The following is a 15457-nucleotide window of genomic DNA, read 5'->3' as shown; positions in this document are numbered from 1 at the left end:
ATCATCATTTGATTTAATCAGTGATGATTCTGATGATGAGGAAGATAATGATGACAATAGTGATTCTGTTTAAAATGTGATAATCAATTAATCAACTAAATTGTCTTCTAAATGTAAAATATTTATTTCTTTTTCTCATTTGTTTGCATTGAACTTTTTTCGTTTGGAAATTTTTTTATTCCTTCTTTTTATAATCAAGAACAATTTAATTTAGTTCTAAGTGTAATTAATTGTTGTACTCGAGACGATGACAGTTCAACATACAATTGGAATCTTTAATTACGATGGATTATCTTCAATTAGTAGTTTAGTTAAATTGTTACTTTTGATGTTAATTTTTTTCCATTCAACTGTAAGTGGATCGGAAAATCGTACAGCTAAACAATGTGAGTTTCGGTGATTTTTTTCATGTTAATTCTGAATTTCTTTGTTACAATTAACTTATTTTCCATGTTTACTCTTAATCAGCTTCTATTTTCTCAGGATTTAATATTAACTTTTGTCGAACTCCGGACGGAATTCCAGGGGAATGTGGGGACATTCGTCGATGTATTTGGCTTGTGTTCGATGTTCAAAGACTTCGACAATCAGTTTGTTTCCGTAATCTTTTATTTCCAGGAGTTTGTTGTCCTAATCCGATTCCAGGAATTCAGGTAATTAATTCATAATTCATCATGAATCCTCTTTCAAATTCTTGCTAAAATGTTATCATGATTCAATAATCACGAGAGAATCAGTCTAATTGTCACAATCAACAGAGAGATTTAGGTTAATGTAATGTGACAATTTCACTTTGACATTTGCAAAGAAACATGAAAATCAAACTGATTAGTTAACTAATTGTTTTCTCCTCTTCTTAATGTTTCTCTAAACCATTTACAATTTAAATCTAAATTGTTAGCCACCAAATCAACCACCAATTTTACCTTCTTCAAATGGTCAACCACCAGTTTTAACATCTCAACCATCAACAACATCAAATCATCAAATCTCACCGAGCCAATCATTTGTTTCCCACCCAATTAACTCAATCTCAGTGACCACTAATCGTCCATCAATTTTAATTACAAATAAACCTTCATCCTCATCGGGTGGTAATCAATATGAGGTTATTAATAAACCAAATCGTCCTCTTTGGACAGTTTCATCAACTTCGACCACAACAACACCGACCACATCGATTTCAACATCATCGACAACAGTTTCACCCTTAATCTCAACATCATCATCAACAACAACCCGTCGACCAACCGGATCTTCAACACCATCAACACTTTACTCTAACAATAGTCTACCCGTTTCTTATAAAGGTAAATTTAGATTCCACAATTTAGCCGATTCAATGATTGACAATAATTTTAATAACTTTTTACAAGTACGGTTAATTGTTGAGGTAATTAAGTAATCAATTGACTTTCAATTGTTGAATAGATTGTGGTACATCAGGTAAAGACAGTCGCATTGTTGGTGGATTTGATGCTCGAACGGGTCAATGGCCTTGGATGGTAAGTTAATGATCACATTTAAGTTGTAATTAGTTAATTGTATTTGTCATCCTTCCCTCAGGCCGCCATTTTTCTGGATAAACCTAAAGGTCGTGAATTCTGGTGCGGTGGAGCTTTAATTAACGAGGAGTACATTTTAACCGCTGCTCATTGTCTTTCAGATCCTCGAGGATTCAAGTAAATTGAATTGAATCATAATCGATATTGAAATCGATTAGCTTGACGTAATTAAGGGTTAATTGATTTTCTATTGTCATTTTCTTTCAGGTATGTTACTCAACAGTTAACGATAAGATTAGGAGATAATCATTTATATCGAGATGACGATGGGGCCGTTCCGCAAGAGTTTAAGGTTCGAACTATTTATCAACACCCTGAGTTCCAACGACATGGATTTTTCAATGATATTGGTTTGATTCGGATTCAGGGAAGAGCTCGAATGGATGATTTTGTCCGACCGATTTGTTTGCCTTTAGGCGAATCAAGGACGAAAGATCTTAAGGGCTACATGGCCACGGTTCTCGGGTGGGGAACACTTTATTACGGTGGACCAGGGTCAGGGGTCCTTCAGCAAGTTTCAATGCCAATTTGGGATAATCAAGACTGTGATAAAAAATATTTCCAACCAATTAACAAAAATTTCCTCTGCGCTGGTTATTTATCAGGAGGAAAAGACGCTTGTCAGGTAATCACTTTCTTATCTAATCGCTGATTTAGCTACAACAATTTCATATCACTTAAATTGTTCAGAATCTCCAAACAATTAACTAAACTCTTCTTCTGGTATAAGAAAGATAATAACAGATGATTAACAAATGAGCTGCAGATAAAATGATGAGAAAACATTTCTCAAGTTCGAGTGATTAGACAAAAGATAACCGATGCTTGATTGATGTTCTCATGAGAATTGAATCAACTGGAGATTTGAAATTTCAATTATCATGTCACTTGTTTTGTTTCAGGGAGATTCAGGAAGTCCATTGATGGTCTCAGATCCCAATTTGAAGTGGACAATTTATGGCGTCGTCTCGTTTGGCAATCGATGCGCTCAACCGGGTTACCCAGGGGTTTATACTCGAGTTACTGAGTATCTTGAATGGATTGGGGAAAATATTAAACAATAATATCAAAATTTATGTAAAGGGTTTTATGTTTATTTGTCTGTGACACTGTTGATCTGCACTTGATGATTTGCAAATTGTCAACATTGACGAGAATCACGAGAGAAAAAGATAATCGAAAAAAGAAAAGAATAAAACATCAAAAAATATTAGAAAAAAAAATGGAATACAAAGAAGATAATTAAAGAGTGACACAGAATAAGTTACAAAAAAAGCCAAAAAACAATTAAATCAGTTAAGTGTACAGAAGAAAAAAAAAGAAAATATATTATTATAATAGAGTATAAGTAATTATTATCAAATGATAAATAATAAGATGATGATGAAAGAAGCAACGGAAGAAAAGTCATCATAGGATAATCCATCTTTTCCCCATAAATTATAACCCACAATGATTAAGGTTTTTGTTTAATTGTTGTGATTTGTTTTTTTTTGTTGCTTCTTTCTACATTAATATTAAGTAGCATTTTTTATATAATATAATATTTGTTAAAAATAAAATTGTATGTAAGTTTTCAGCTCTTTCTTTGTGTTTGTACAATAATTTGGTTTTGGTTTTGGTTTATCATTTAGAGTTTCGCTTTTAGTTTGGTTACCGTTTCTTTGGAATAGAATTTGGGTTTTGTTTTTTGGTAATATAATAATAGATCCTTTTCGATATAATCTTTAGATTAATTTACATAAAGTGTGTTGAGAACGAGAACGTGATGATTATTTTTGGCCAATGTAACAATATAACCTTCCGAGGTGATCTTGAGACCACAGCAACGGGAAACTTTAACATAGGGACACTCAAATTCGCTGATAAAATTACCAGATTTGTCAAACACAACAACATGGAAACGATTACCATGAGAGTCTCCAACCAGAATATCACCAGCATCCGAAAAATCAATACCATTTGGATAATCTGTAATTTTCTCTTTACCAATTCGTCTTTTAAATTTACCGTCTTCGCCGAAGACTACGACACAACTTCCTTTAAAGTCACAAACATAAAATTCTTTACCATTAACAGCGATGTCCGATGGTTCCCTCATATAAGGTGAACAATCAAACCAACGTAACAGTTCACCTGATTCAGCGATAACAAAAACAGTTGGAGAAACTGAATCAACAGCAACGATTAATCCTTTCGGTGTAATTGCTAAACCAGCAACAATATCAATATAACGAACTCCAATTTTACGAATAAATTGACCTTTACAGGTGAAAATTTGCATTCTGCTTCTTTCAACTCCTCTATCACAAACAACATAACGAGGTGTAACTATGCCAAGATATGGTGTACGAATCATAGCGACCTGAACAAGAGAAAAATTTTAAATATTGATTGAAAGGTAAATTGAGAGAAAAACAAATCACTTACTTTTCTTGGGTACCAGAGTTGTCCTTCATCTTTACCCTGTTCACCAAATTGGAACTTGAAATCACCACTTTTATTATAAACACATATTCGATGGTTATTGGTATCAGCAATAACAATATCTTCATCGACACCAAGACAAAAGCCATGAGGTGATGAAAAGAATCCAGTGGCAGCACCAAGTGAACCAAACTTACACCTTATTTGCATAACATTGCCCTTGTTAGGGTTTATAGATGAATGGATAGAAGAGGGAGGCACGGGAGAGACTAAGGGTCCAGTTGTGGGAGCACTTCCAGAACGGAAAGGAAAAGAGTTGGATGAGGGTTGATTTTCAATTCCATTGGTTGGATTGGATGAAAATTTGGCCATTTCATTCAAATTGTTCACTGAGTTATCACCCAAGGCAAGGCTCGAGTTTTCATAAGGCACTAAGGAATTAGAGATCAGTGGTTGAGGTGAGGGAGAATTTGAGATCGATGATGAGATTGAGGATAAACGAGGCTGAACTACCGCAGCAGCGGCTGCTGGGTTCTCATTGTAGAGCGCCAATTTAGTCAGGTTGACTCGAGTAATATAATCATTGAGATCCAAGTGATTAGAATTGGAATTTGTTGGAACAGCAATGGGTCCAGAGCGAGGCAATGAGACAGGAGATGCTCCTGGTAAAGAGGTAATCGTATTGTTATGTCCAAATGAATGTGCATGTAAACTATCTGATAAATTGTTATCATTGGACAATGATGGCGGCCCCCGACGCCGTAATGATTGAATTGGGGCTGAGCCAACAATAGGAATAGAGGTGGAATGATGTGGCAAAGATCGAGCTGATGGTGTACCTGGTGCAGTCGCATGGAGTGGAGTTGTAGTTAAATCAGAATCTGGGAATGTGAAGTCACTAGATTGGAAGCATGGAGTATCCTCTAAGTCAGAGTCATTGCAACCTTTAACCTTGAGATTTCCAAATAGATTTGATATCAAAACAGGCTCAACATTGGTTAAATCAACTGGATTGAAGACGATTTGATCACCTTTACCATTTTTCAGATTCTTTAAATTAATACCAACCGGACTGGACTCACGGCCGAAATCGAGGAAAGAGCTACTAGTGGGTGAACTGTTGCTTTTATCCGTTAAAGAACAAGTCAAAAAATCACTACCACTAACATCTTTAGAAGTGGTACCATCACCTCCAGAAACAAAACTGTTACCACTACCGTTACTTGAAGTTGTACCATTTCTTTGGCCATTACTTTCATGGCCATCACCAAAGTCTTCAATAAGCCCATCATTTTGATTAGCATGATGATTTGACAATTTCTCTGAAATTTTTTCACATCTATCAATTTGTCCCCAAAGCTGCATCCTCTTCTGATTATGAACTCTTCCCAAATCGTCCAACATTTGCTTGTAGCATTTGTCAAGAGCAGCTTTAATCGAGTGATATTGTTCATTAATGGCTTGTTCCACAGCATCTTTGTTCAAACTCAAATCATCTAAATCATTTTGTAACTCTTGGACCATAATCTGATAATCATTGGAAAATTCAGATTTACTCTTAACATCTTCCATGCTGAACTGTTGAGTAAAGAGAAAACACACATTAGAAATAAAGAATATTGACGAAAAGAAGGAAAAAATGAAGAGAGAAAAAAAAATGGAGAATCACAAGAAGAGGGAAATCAATGAAAAGAGGAAAAGAAACAGAGGAAATAAAATTGATGAAAAAACAGAAATGTACTAATCATTTACCATTTTAGATGAAACAGAAAAACAACAGATCAACAACAGTAATAGAAACAGATCAATTTAGATACAAAGAATAACACATTTGTAAATAATGACAAAAATAAATTCACAATAAAAATTAATAATTATTCACAGAGAAAATACTGTTAACCATCTATTGCATCATGAACTCATTGAAAAATGAGCATAATTATGAAAGGGAAAGGACAAAGAGCAAAAGCAACATTGAGATTAGAGAGAAACAGAGAGAAATCAAGAGAGAGTCGTGAGAGAGACAGACAGAGAATAGAGAGAGAATAATTCGAATAAAAAATTAAATTAAATTGAAGATTTACCTTGATTCTAAGTTGCTGGATTAAGCTTTTATTGTAGACAAAGAAAATAACCAATGACAATTAATGGTAGAGTTACAAAAATCGTTTGATCCAAAATTAAACAGGTTTAATCTACTCTAGTTAACAGATTGGTTGATCAATTGAGAGATGAAGGTGTTAACAGGGATGATGAAGATGATCCAAAGATGGAGATGAAGATGATGATGAAGATAAAGAGATTAAATTTATTACGGAACATCAAAGAAAAAAAAAACTTAAATCAGAATAATAAATAAATAAAAAAGAGAAAAAAACAAAAGATAAAAAGATGAGTCAATAGATCGAAGACAGAGATTGGAGAGGGAGGAAAGAGAAGACATTAAAATAGACAGAGAAAAGGGTTGACCGAAAGAGAAGAAAATTTTTTTTCTTTTTGTCGATGGAGGGAAAAGTTTATATTCTAAAGACAAAATTGCGTCTTAATTGTTGCGGTTCCAATTTCTTTGGTTTATTGTTTCAACTAATTGATTCTTTTTGTTTTGTCACTTGTTATATTTTTAATTGTGAATTGATTTACATTTAGATTTGGATTTAATTGGATTAGTTGGTTGATCAACTGTTAATTGTGATTAGATAAAAGCTACAAGGTTTTCAATTAGAATCTCTCTCTCTCTTTCTCTATAGGAGGTTAAGGTTCATTGTTTTAATGTTGATTTTATTTTCTATTCCAACAGGAAACAGATTGTTTTCTAATACCTGTTGATTAATTGTTGTTTTTTTTCGGTTAATTATGGTTATAAAAGACCAAACCAGTAAGTTGATTGCCAATTAATGTCTATTTCCCTCTTGTTTTTGATTCTATGTGATTCTGACTCTTTTTCTTTTTAGCTTCTTATACGTGTCAGGTGATGAATTTACTCAATTCTAAATATTAATCAACCAATTTAATGAAGATTACAAATTATATTCTTTAAATGAATCACAATTACTATTGGTATTGATTGATAAGATTAGTTGAGCTTCGTTAACAAAGATAATCAAATGGATTCAATTACCGTTTTAAACGAAAAGAGGGGATAATATTGATAGAATCTTAATTGTCATTAAAAGATTGATATTTAGAGTTGAGTAATAATCTTATAAATTGAATCAGAGACTCTCCTGGATCATCAAGGAATCAACAATCCATCGGACAAATCACATTGGAACATGGAAAATTCATCGGATTCTAACAAAGTGAAATATTTAAATTCTAACAAGGACCTTGTCAATTTGGAAAATATAAACGAGAGATAATCATCTTTGATTAGAGATTATGGAAAACAATCTCAGGAAACTATAAAATTCTAGTTGACACTTTTGTCTTCATTGTTTGATTGTTGTCTTGTTGTTTTTGTTACTCTTTCAATAGAGAATCGGACTTGCGATCTTGTGTCATCATAATTAGTAATTTAATAAAGATTTAATTTCTTTGTTTATCTTGTACAATCTCAAAATGGTTTAACAATAATAATTGTAATCAAAAAAAGTATAATGGTTTATCGTTAATCGAATAGAATTCATACTTTTGTTCTGACATTTTCTCTTTTGCTCTAATATTTAAGGTAATTATTATGATAAGAATTTAAATTTCTTTTTAGAATTTCGGTTTTTTGTTTATCTCATTCAGAGAGTGTTGAGAATCTTTGAGAAGTGAAAATTGTTAGAATAGTGAAAATGATGAAGATGCCAAAAGATGATAAATGGTTTTGTTTTAGAAGTTCAATTAACTGGATAATTAACTCGATTCAGTTTCAGAGACCATCATGTTGATTCCGAAGACACAAATGAGATAATCTTTATCCTTTGATTTTCTTTTTTCTTTAGACTTTGTAGCTTTTTTCCTTTGATTCCTTTGCTTTTTGTAAATTGATTCCTTTAACAACAGAGAAAATAGGATGATAAAGATGATGATTATATGGAAGAGATGAAAGAATCGGTCGAAGGATAAATTTTCAGGGTCAATTCGAAAATAGAAAATAGGAGAAAATTGTACTAATGAGCAATGATGATGATTCTAATTTGAATGTGGACCTTCCTGAAGAAGTCGCTCTTCTGAAAGCCGATCTGAAGGGAACAAGTGAATTAATTGATAGAGATGATGATGAATTTGTTGATAGATTAAATTCTGGAGATGCGATGAATTTTCTATCATTAATCAGCTCATTGGAACAATGAATTGTGTCCAATTCGGTTAACCAAAGGATGAGAGATAAGGTTAATATGGTGATGATTAATAAAAGAGTTAATTGTTTCGCTGTATTGAAAACTAAAGGACTCGAGGCCATTGAGGAGGTTGAGGTTGGGGTGCCGGTGGTGTTGGAGTTGGAGTTGGGTGATTTGGTGAATTCCGAGTGAACAGTAATTGCCACCATTGAGATAAATATAGAAGTAGATTTGGCTTGTGGTCAACAGGAACAGCAAATGATACGATTTGTAATAAAGTCTTTACTCAAATGGTCAGTTGATTAAACGCCATTAGAGTTTAGGGCGATAACGAGGGAAAAAATATCGATTCTCTTTCATTTGGCTTTCGAAACAAGATGATAAACATGTCGTATTGATCCAACGGTTAATATAAATCTCTGGTCAAGTGGTCAACAGGATAAAGTATTTGGGTAACAATTAATAGCAGTAAATTTGAGAGGGAAGATGATTGAATGGACAATGGAGACAAAAGGAAAGGTGAGAAAAGGGTCAAGATTAAGGTTTTGTTTACATAGTTGAGTTTTGATGGTTGCTCGTAATTAATTGGTTTCTTTTTGATATCTTAATCACAAATTATACTCTTTATAGATTTTTTATTAACAGGATTAGAAAAATTTCCAATTGGTATAGATAAACACGAGACTGGTTGAGATGTTCAATTGTTGATGGTTCACTTTTCATGATAAAAATATTGATATTTTTCAGAGATGTTTGGGTCTTGATGATGATGATTCTCGAAGAAAACAAGAGGATTTACAAATTATAATCAACTAATCAATCAATCAACAATTGAAAAGGTAGAAAACATTTCCATATAAACATCTGATGAAGAAGTGATGAGAAAATAAAATTAGTCTGATTGCAAGTTGAGATGAAAATGTAAACAAGCAAAGACTATTTGAAGAGCCAAATTGATGGACAAAACCCAAAGATCAAAAGTCGAGGGTCAAAATCAAAGTACAATTTAAAGATTTTATAAATAAACAATTAAAGATGTAACACAATACATAGAATAGAAATGATTAAATAACAATAATAAAGAAGAAATAAACAATTAACAGAGAGAAAAAATGAAAACTGTGAGAGAGAAGCAAAGAGACAATAACAAACAGGGAAAAGTAAACGAAATGAGGTTGGAAGAGAAGAAGAAGATGATGAGAAGAGAATAGAATTAAAGAAAGAGATGAGAGAGATGAAAGAAAGAGGAAAATATTGTAGGTCAGAATTGATTTAGTCTATGACCTTCGATCGATTTACAAAATTCTCACCATGATGATCAACATTTTCTCTGATAATCCGGTAACAGCGCAAAGAAGATGTTCAATTGCACCGACTCTCTCACTCGTCGAATCAGCAATGTGAGTGTTAAGATGGCGATTGGAAGATAAAAAGATGATCTAATTTGTCTTCATCTTTATCTCCATCCTCTGATTAGTTCATTTAGCAGATTAACATAATGTTTACAATGAATGAAATCCTCGAAAATAGATTCAAGGCAATCAATTGATTTATTCATTTTCTCACTTGTTGTGGATAAATTGTTTATCTTCATTAGCTCTCTCTCTCTCTCTCTCTCTCTTCTCTCTCTCTCTCTCTCTCTCTCTCTCTCTGATGATTAGTTGTGTATCTAATTGTGATTTAAAAGTGATCAGCAATTGATTAATTATCGAGAAAGTTTAAAGTTCTGTTATTAACCAAAACTGTTGAAATCATTTTGGTTGAAAAGTTCATTAAATTTTCCTCTCGTTAATTGATTGTTGATTGTGTTATTTTAGATTTGTGAGAAACTAAATTAACTGTTAACTATCAACAATTAGCTGATTGTTGATCTTTGATTTGGTAGATTAAGAAAATGTTAACACCGGATAATTGCGATACACTTTTATTCAATTGTATCTCATATATTTTCACATTGATATGAGTTAATGGTCGCAATTTAATCGTATATTTAACATTGTGATTGAATTTAATCATGAAAAGGGAAAATGAATTGAACGTTAATCAAATAAGAAGAGAAAGAAAAAAATATCAAGAGATTACCAAAGTAATTACAAAATAATTGCCACTGAGAATAAGTTATCGACTTATTTGAACAGAGGAAATCGGGAGAAAGGAAAACAAATCACAGAATAATTATACAGAGAATTAAAATTAATAATGATTGGGGAAAAAATTGATTGTTTAAGAGACGAGTGATTAACTTGAACGAATTGGAATAAGCATTTGACGAGAATTGTCATTCTAATGATGACAATTTGTTTTTTTTTCAATTTTCATCATTTAGCAGCGATGATACAGTTAATTTAATTTGATGAGAATTTGATTAGTTAAGGTGTTCAGTTAATTGTCTTTCGATCCATAAAATAATAGCTCAGGTATTTGTCCACCATGAACATTGGTTCCATTGGTGCTGTCGGATGAAACATGGAAGTTGAATGTTACTTTATCAACGGTCACTTCGTTGAGTCCATCTTGTCCAAAGAAACTCAGTTCATTTCCGTCCAGAACAACTGATGCGGTGTAAAATGTTTCCGCTTCCACTTGGATAGGATGTTGAAAGAAAACACGAAAAGTGTTACTCGACCCGTCAGAGAAAAATTTTGTATTATTTTCAGCCAAAACTTTGCCCATTCTCTTTAAATCCATTTTGACCTTATAATCAGCGGCAGCGTTAGATGAACCATAAAGCCCAAAGCCAACGATGAAAATGCGACGATCAACAGTAAATTGAATAGAATCACATCTTCCTCTGTATCTCCACTGATTATTTCGATAGGCTGATGATTGGAATCGATGGCAAATTTGAACCTTTAATCCTAAACGCTTCTTGGTTGGGAAAGACAGAATTGGTTTATTTCGAGCGGTGAAATAGAGGAAAATGTCGGTCGTCTCTTCAAGGCTTAAAAGCCCTGATTGGGCTGGACCATTGGCGAATTCTTCTAGACTCATTGTTGGTATACGAATGAGAAGTATAGCTTTATCCAGAATTTTCCTTTGGTTATCGGGTGTTGGCTCAATGTTTCGTCGAGAACATTCAACTTTAGCCCAATCGAGTGTTGCATAGAAGATGGAAACTTCTTTGGCATTGAGAGTCTCTCAATTATAATGGTAATCATCTTAAATTGCGTGATTTTCATCAACATAATGATGATTAAATTTTCTTAATTATTTCAATGTTGTAATGATGGAAAAACAATAAAATCAGAAGCCTTAACTGTAGCAATTAAAACTAATTGAAATATAAAGATGATCTAAACGGAGTGTCAGCCAACGAGTATAACGGTTATGAACAATTAATTAACTAACCAAAAAATGAATTAATTCCCACAACTTGATGCACAATTAATATTTTCGTGGGTTCATTAATTGTTTACTTAAATTGGATCGTAATTACCTTAATTGTAATACAGTTAATCATTGCAAGAGTTACAGAGATCATTTTTAAATAAAGTGTTACATTTAATCAGTTTAAGATATTTTTAAAATTAACTTGATTGATGGTTGAATCAAGGTTGTTGATCAGACAATTAATGAAACAATTAACTGGACAGAAATGATTGGCAAGAAAAAAATTGATTAAATGAAAAAAAAATCCAATCAAAGGAAAACCTTCATTGGACTTTAATTTTTTTCTGATTATTCTTGATCATCACAACAATTAGATCAGAAAAAGTAAACAAAAAATTTGATTGACTGGCTCACAATTAAATCTTCAACGTTAATTCAGGTCAGAAAAGCTTAAGTTAATCATTTAAAGTTAAGTTCAATCGTTAATTGTTGGTTAACTAAAAGGATGGAATTGAAAAAAAATCAAATCAATGAGAAAGGAAAACATTGATTAATTGTGAGGAAGAAAAGATTTTTTTTACAATTAAAAAGGTGTTAATTAACTAAATTGTAACCGAGATTTTGAAATTAACCTCATATTTAATTGATTTTAATCAAACAAACCACAATAAAAAAAGAGTTAATTGTTGACTCATCCCAGTACTTAATTGCTACAGATTATTAATTTTTATTGATTGTCCTGGTCACAATTTAATCAAATTGACTATAATAAAATAAACTCTGGATTGGAGGAAACTTTAAGAAATTTAATAAATTGTTGTTTAAATTTCCTCGAAATCTAATATTATTGATACTTATTGGCATCAATCAATTGTAGCAATTTACTAATTATTGATGAAACATATGGGATGAATTGATCACTGTCAATATTGATTCAAAGTGTAGCCTTGCCTGTTGATAATTAAATTAGTGATCAGTCTTTTCATTTTGGTAGCTTAATTTGATTGTAGGCTGGTTAGTTAATTAGTATGTTGGTGGTTAGTTGGTCTACAAGGTTAGTTAATTGTTTATAATGAATTGAATTCGGAGAATCATTTGAGGTGTTGATTACAATTAAGTATCACTCAATGAGAGAGAGACAAGGTCAACAATCAATTTTATAAAATTATGTTTACTATTTTTACTATTTTTACAATTTACTAATTTCTGTTTTTAATCATCTACAATCAACAGCCATGAAAGTCATTGATCTTTTTACTCTCTGTGAGCTTTAGTTGATTGAAGATGAATTCAATCAAGACAAGGCCAGTAAATTGTTGTTTAAATTATGATGATACTTGGAGAGAAATTGAATTTTGTAAATCTAATTGATCAGTTAATCCATATGATGGTCAGTTAACAATTAAAAGAGCAAATCAAATATTGTTTTTCCAAAATTTTCAATCAAAACAATAATCGTGTTAATTGAAATAATAATAGAAAAAAAATAAAAAACTCAACTCAAGAACGAAGTATTAATGATTCCAAATAACGTTTCAGTTGATTTTGATTGTAAACAATTAGACAAAAATAATAAGAACGAGATGTGAAACAATCAAGTTTTTAATTACATTCAAGGTTAGTAAACAAAACTAATTGACTTTAAATCATGATTCTAAATCGGTTCATCTTGATTGTTAAGCTTGTCAAATAGTAAAATAAGGATACACAGATTAACTATTAGTGAGAATTAAACTAAATACATTTAAAACAATTGAAATTAATCACAAAAGAAATGAAAAAAGGAACAAGTTTAAAGATTAGATGATTTAAATTGTTGAATATTAATTGTGATGGATTTAAAGTGAAAATCAGATAGACGCGCCTTTCGAGCAAATCTAATAGTTGATGTAAATCATCAACGATAATCAAGTAAATTGTTAAAATAATCAAGGTCGCGAGGTTAGGTAAAAGATAATCAAGACTAATTGTTTTCTTTTCTTTTCTAATTGTGAAATGTTGATCATTTTTCTAATTCTATCAATCGTTTCTCAAATTATTTCCTTTTCATTTGTTTTTCTCTTCTCATCAGAATATTGATAAATTTATCTGTTAATCAATGGAATCATGATGATGATGGAATATGGAGGAATAAAAAAGAAATTAAAATGAAATTATTCCAGGTAAAACACGGAATTTTCATTCTTTCGAAATTAATCGAATTTTCTTTCCTTTACAAAACAATATAAAGAAAGGAAAGTAAAAAGTAAAAGTGCAAATAGAGATCAAGAATAATAACAAAAAGGAGCATTTCTTTCATCATCGTTTTACATTTTGACCTGAAGCTTCATGACCTCAGGCTAATCGAATGGAAAAGGAAAAGCTGATAAGCTTGTAAGCTATTAAAAAATCACGTTAACAAGTTAATTTGAGGTAAAAGAAATTGGATAATAAATTGGATAATTATTCTAATCACATTTTCGCGTCTTTGTTATATTTCAAGTTCAATTGATTTTCCTTTTAGAAAAAAGAAAGTAAGGAAAATTACCTGAGAAGAGCAAAAAAAGCAGCAGGTTCCACATCAGGAATTTCAATTTCACTTGAAGATTCAGCTAATCCACCATAGAACATGGCAAAAAAAACTGCACTCCCGGTGGCAAGAACATACTTATGGGCAGGTATCTTTTGTTGGGACCCTCTTGGCCCTACAACGAAGGTAATATCACTCATAAGATCATTGTTGAACATGGCTGCGTTTCTTTCACGAACATTGGTTCGGTTCGCCTGCCAATTGGGATCTGCGGTGACTTCGGGACCCGAAGCCAAGGGTATTGGAGAGGTACCAATAGAATTGGTGTGTTGACTTGTTGGTGAGGGTGGTGGTGAATAGGAAGGCTGAGAAACGCATTTAAATGAACTGTTGTGACTTGTGTTGATATTATTTGTTGTTGTATTTGTGTTTAAAGATGAGGATTGAGATGATGAGGATACACAGGTTGAATTAAGTGATGATGGATAAACATTTGGAAATGGATTCCTTGAGGTTTGACAGGGATTATCTTCATTCGTATTACTGTTGGTTCCATTGTTACTCATGGATCCACTTGAGTTTCCATTGGAATTATTATTTCCATGATTAGTTGATGAACGAGCTGAGGGAAAAGAATTTACCAGATCTGGTCGAATATCTCCTACGCTTTCAACTGATCGGCTATTTGGAGGGGAGATCATTGGTTGGAAAGAATTACTTGGTAACAGAGATAAAGGGTTAATGATGATCCTTTGTGAAGATGATAAATGTTGAGAATGAATTGATTGGTGTTGATTTTGATTACAATCAACTGTTAATCCAATTGATCCACTTTGTTGATGATGATGATTAGTATTGGTATTACTTGAACCTGACGATTTCCTCTGAGTATCAACACAACACGATTCGTTTTTACATAGAATCAAATCTGATGGTAATTGATGATTAGATTTTTGTTGTTTTTGTTGGTGAGGATGATGACAAAGGTGATGGTGATAATGTCCAGTTGATAATTTGGACATTAATGTTTTATGTTGAATAATATTTTCCAATGAGAGAAAATGTTAGCTCACCTGAAGCAACAATGGATTAAGAAAAATATTATTATGAACCATTTCTGATTGGATTTCGTTTTCAAGGATTTTCAAAAATTTAACGTGAACATGATCGTGTATTACACTATTTGATTAGAGTGAAGCTTTAATCATCAAAACAAGAATTATAAACGAAACAAAATGATGAGAAAAGAAAGAGATAAACAAAAGGTAAGAGAGAAAAAAGAATATTCTGTTTCATATCGAGAGATGGAGCCACTAAGAGAAAAGAATTTCAATTAATAAAATTTAATTATTTCGACA

At 32.0% G+C, this 15457-nt stretch overlaps 3 protein-coding genes and 1 long non-coding RNA gene across 6 annotated transcripts; 2 read left to right on the top strand and 2 right to left on the bottom strand.

The window, feature by feature from the left end:
* The first annotated feature begins 247 nt into the window (after positions 1-247).
* LOC128391022 (proclotting enzyme-like) lies at positions 248-2641 on the top strand. Of its 2 annotated transcripts, XM_053350848.1 has the most exons (8): positions 248-386; positions 469-653; positions 902-1310; positions 1432-1505; positions 1567-1682; positions 1773-1857; positions 1933-2190; positions 2468-2641. In XM_053350848.1, the coding sequence occupies exons 1-8, from the start codon at positions 248-250 to the stop codon at positions 2627-2629; spliced, it is 1428 nt and encodes a 475-aa protein (XP_053206823.1). In that variant the 3' UTR covers positions 2630-2641. The 2 variants fall into 2 exon arrangements, with proteins under 2 accessions (XP_053206823.1, XP_053206821.1); XM_053350846.1 differs by having other exon boundaries at positions 1773-2190.
* A 406-nt stretch (positions 2642-3047) lies between these two features.
* On the bottom strand, positions 3048-6245 carry LOC128391021 (protein wech-like). 2 transcript variants are annotated; one of them, XM_053350845.1, is made up of 3 exons: positions 6077-6245; positions 3996-5570; positions 3048-3930 (listed from the first exon to the last, which is right to left on the bottom strand). In XM_053350845.1, exons 2-3 carry the CDS (start codon positions 5562-5564, stop codon positions 3298-3300), a joined length of 2202 nt encoding a protein of 733 aa, XP_053206820.1. In that variant the 5' UTR covers positions 5565-5570; positions 6077-6245; the 3' UTR covers positions 3048-3297. The 2 variants fall into 2 exon arrangements, with proteins under 2 accessions (XP_053206820.1, XP_053206819.1); XM_053350844.1 differs by lacking the exon at positions 6077-6245 and adding an exon at positions 5745-6039.
* Positions 6246-6469: 224 nt separating this feature from the next.
* Positions 6470-7533, top strand: LOC128391026 (uncharacterized). Its single transcript, XR_008325728.1, has 2 exons — positions 6470-6867; positions 7209-7533. It is a non-coding gene; the product is annotated as an uncharacterized LOC128391026 (long non-coding RNA).
* Positions 7534-10170: 2637 nt separating this feature from the next.
* LOC128391229 (BTB/POZ domain-containing protein 6-B-like) lies at positions 10171-15362 on the bottom strand. The gene is made up of 2 exons (XM_053351079.1): positions 14117-15362; positions 10171-11395 (listed from the first exon to the last, which is right to left on the bottom strand). Exons 1-2 carry the CDS (start codon positions 15119-15121, stop codon positions 10643-10645), a joined length of 1758 nt encoding a protein of 585 aa, XP_053207054.1. The 5' UTR covers positions 15122-15362; the 3' UTR covers positions 10171-10642.
* Positions 15363-15457: the final 95 nt, after the last annotated feature.

The sequence above is a fragment of the Panonychus citri genome, unplaced genomic scaffold (genome assembly GCF_014898815.1).
Source record: "Panonychus citri isolate SS breed McGregor unplaced genomic scaffold, ASM1489881v1 Contig00134, whole genome shotgun sequence".
Lineage (NCBI taxonomy): Eukaryota > Metazoa > Arthropoda > Arachnida > Trombidiformes > Tetranychidae > Panonychus > Panonychus citri.
The sequence above is the reverse complement of the archived record's forward strand: the minus strand, read 5'-3'. Positions and strand labels throughout refer to the sequence as shown.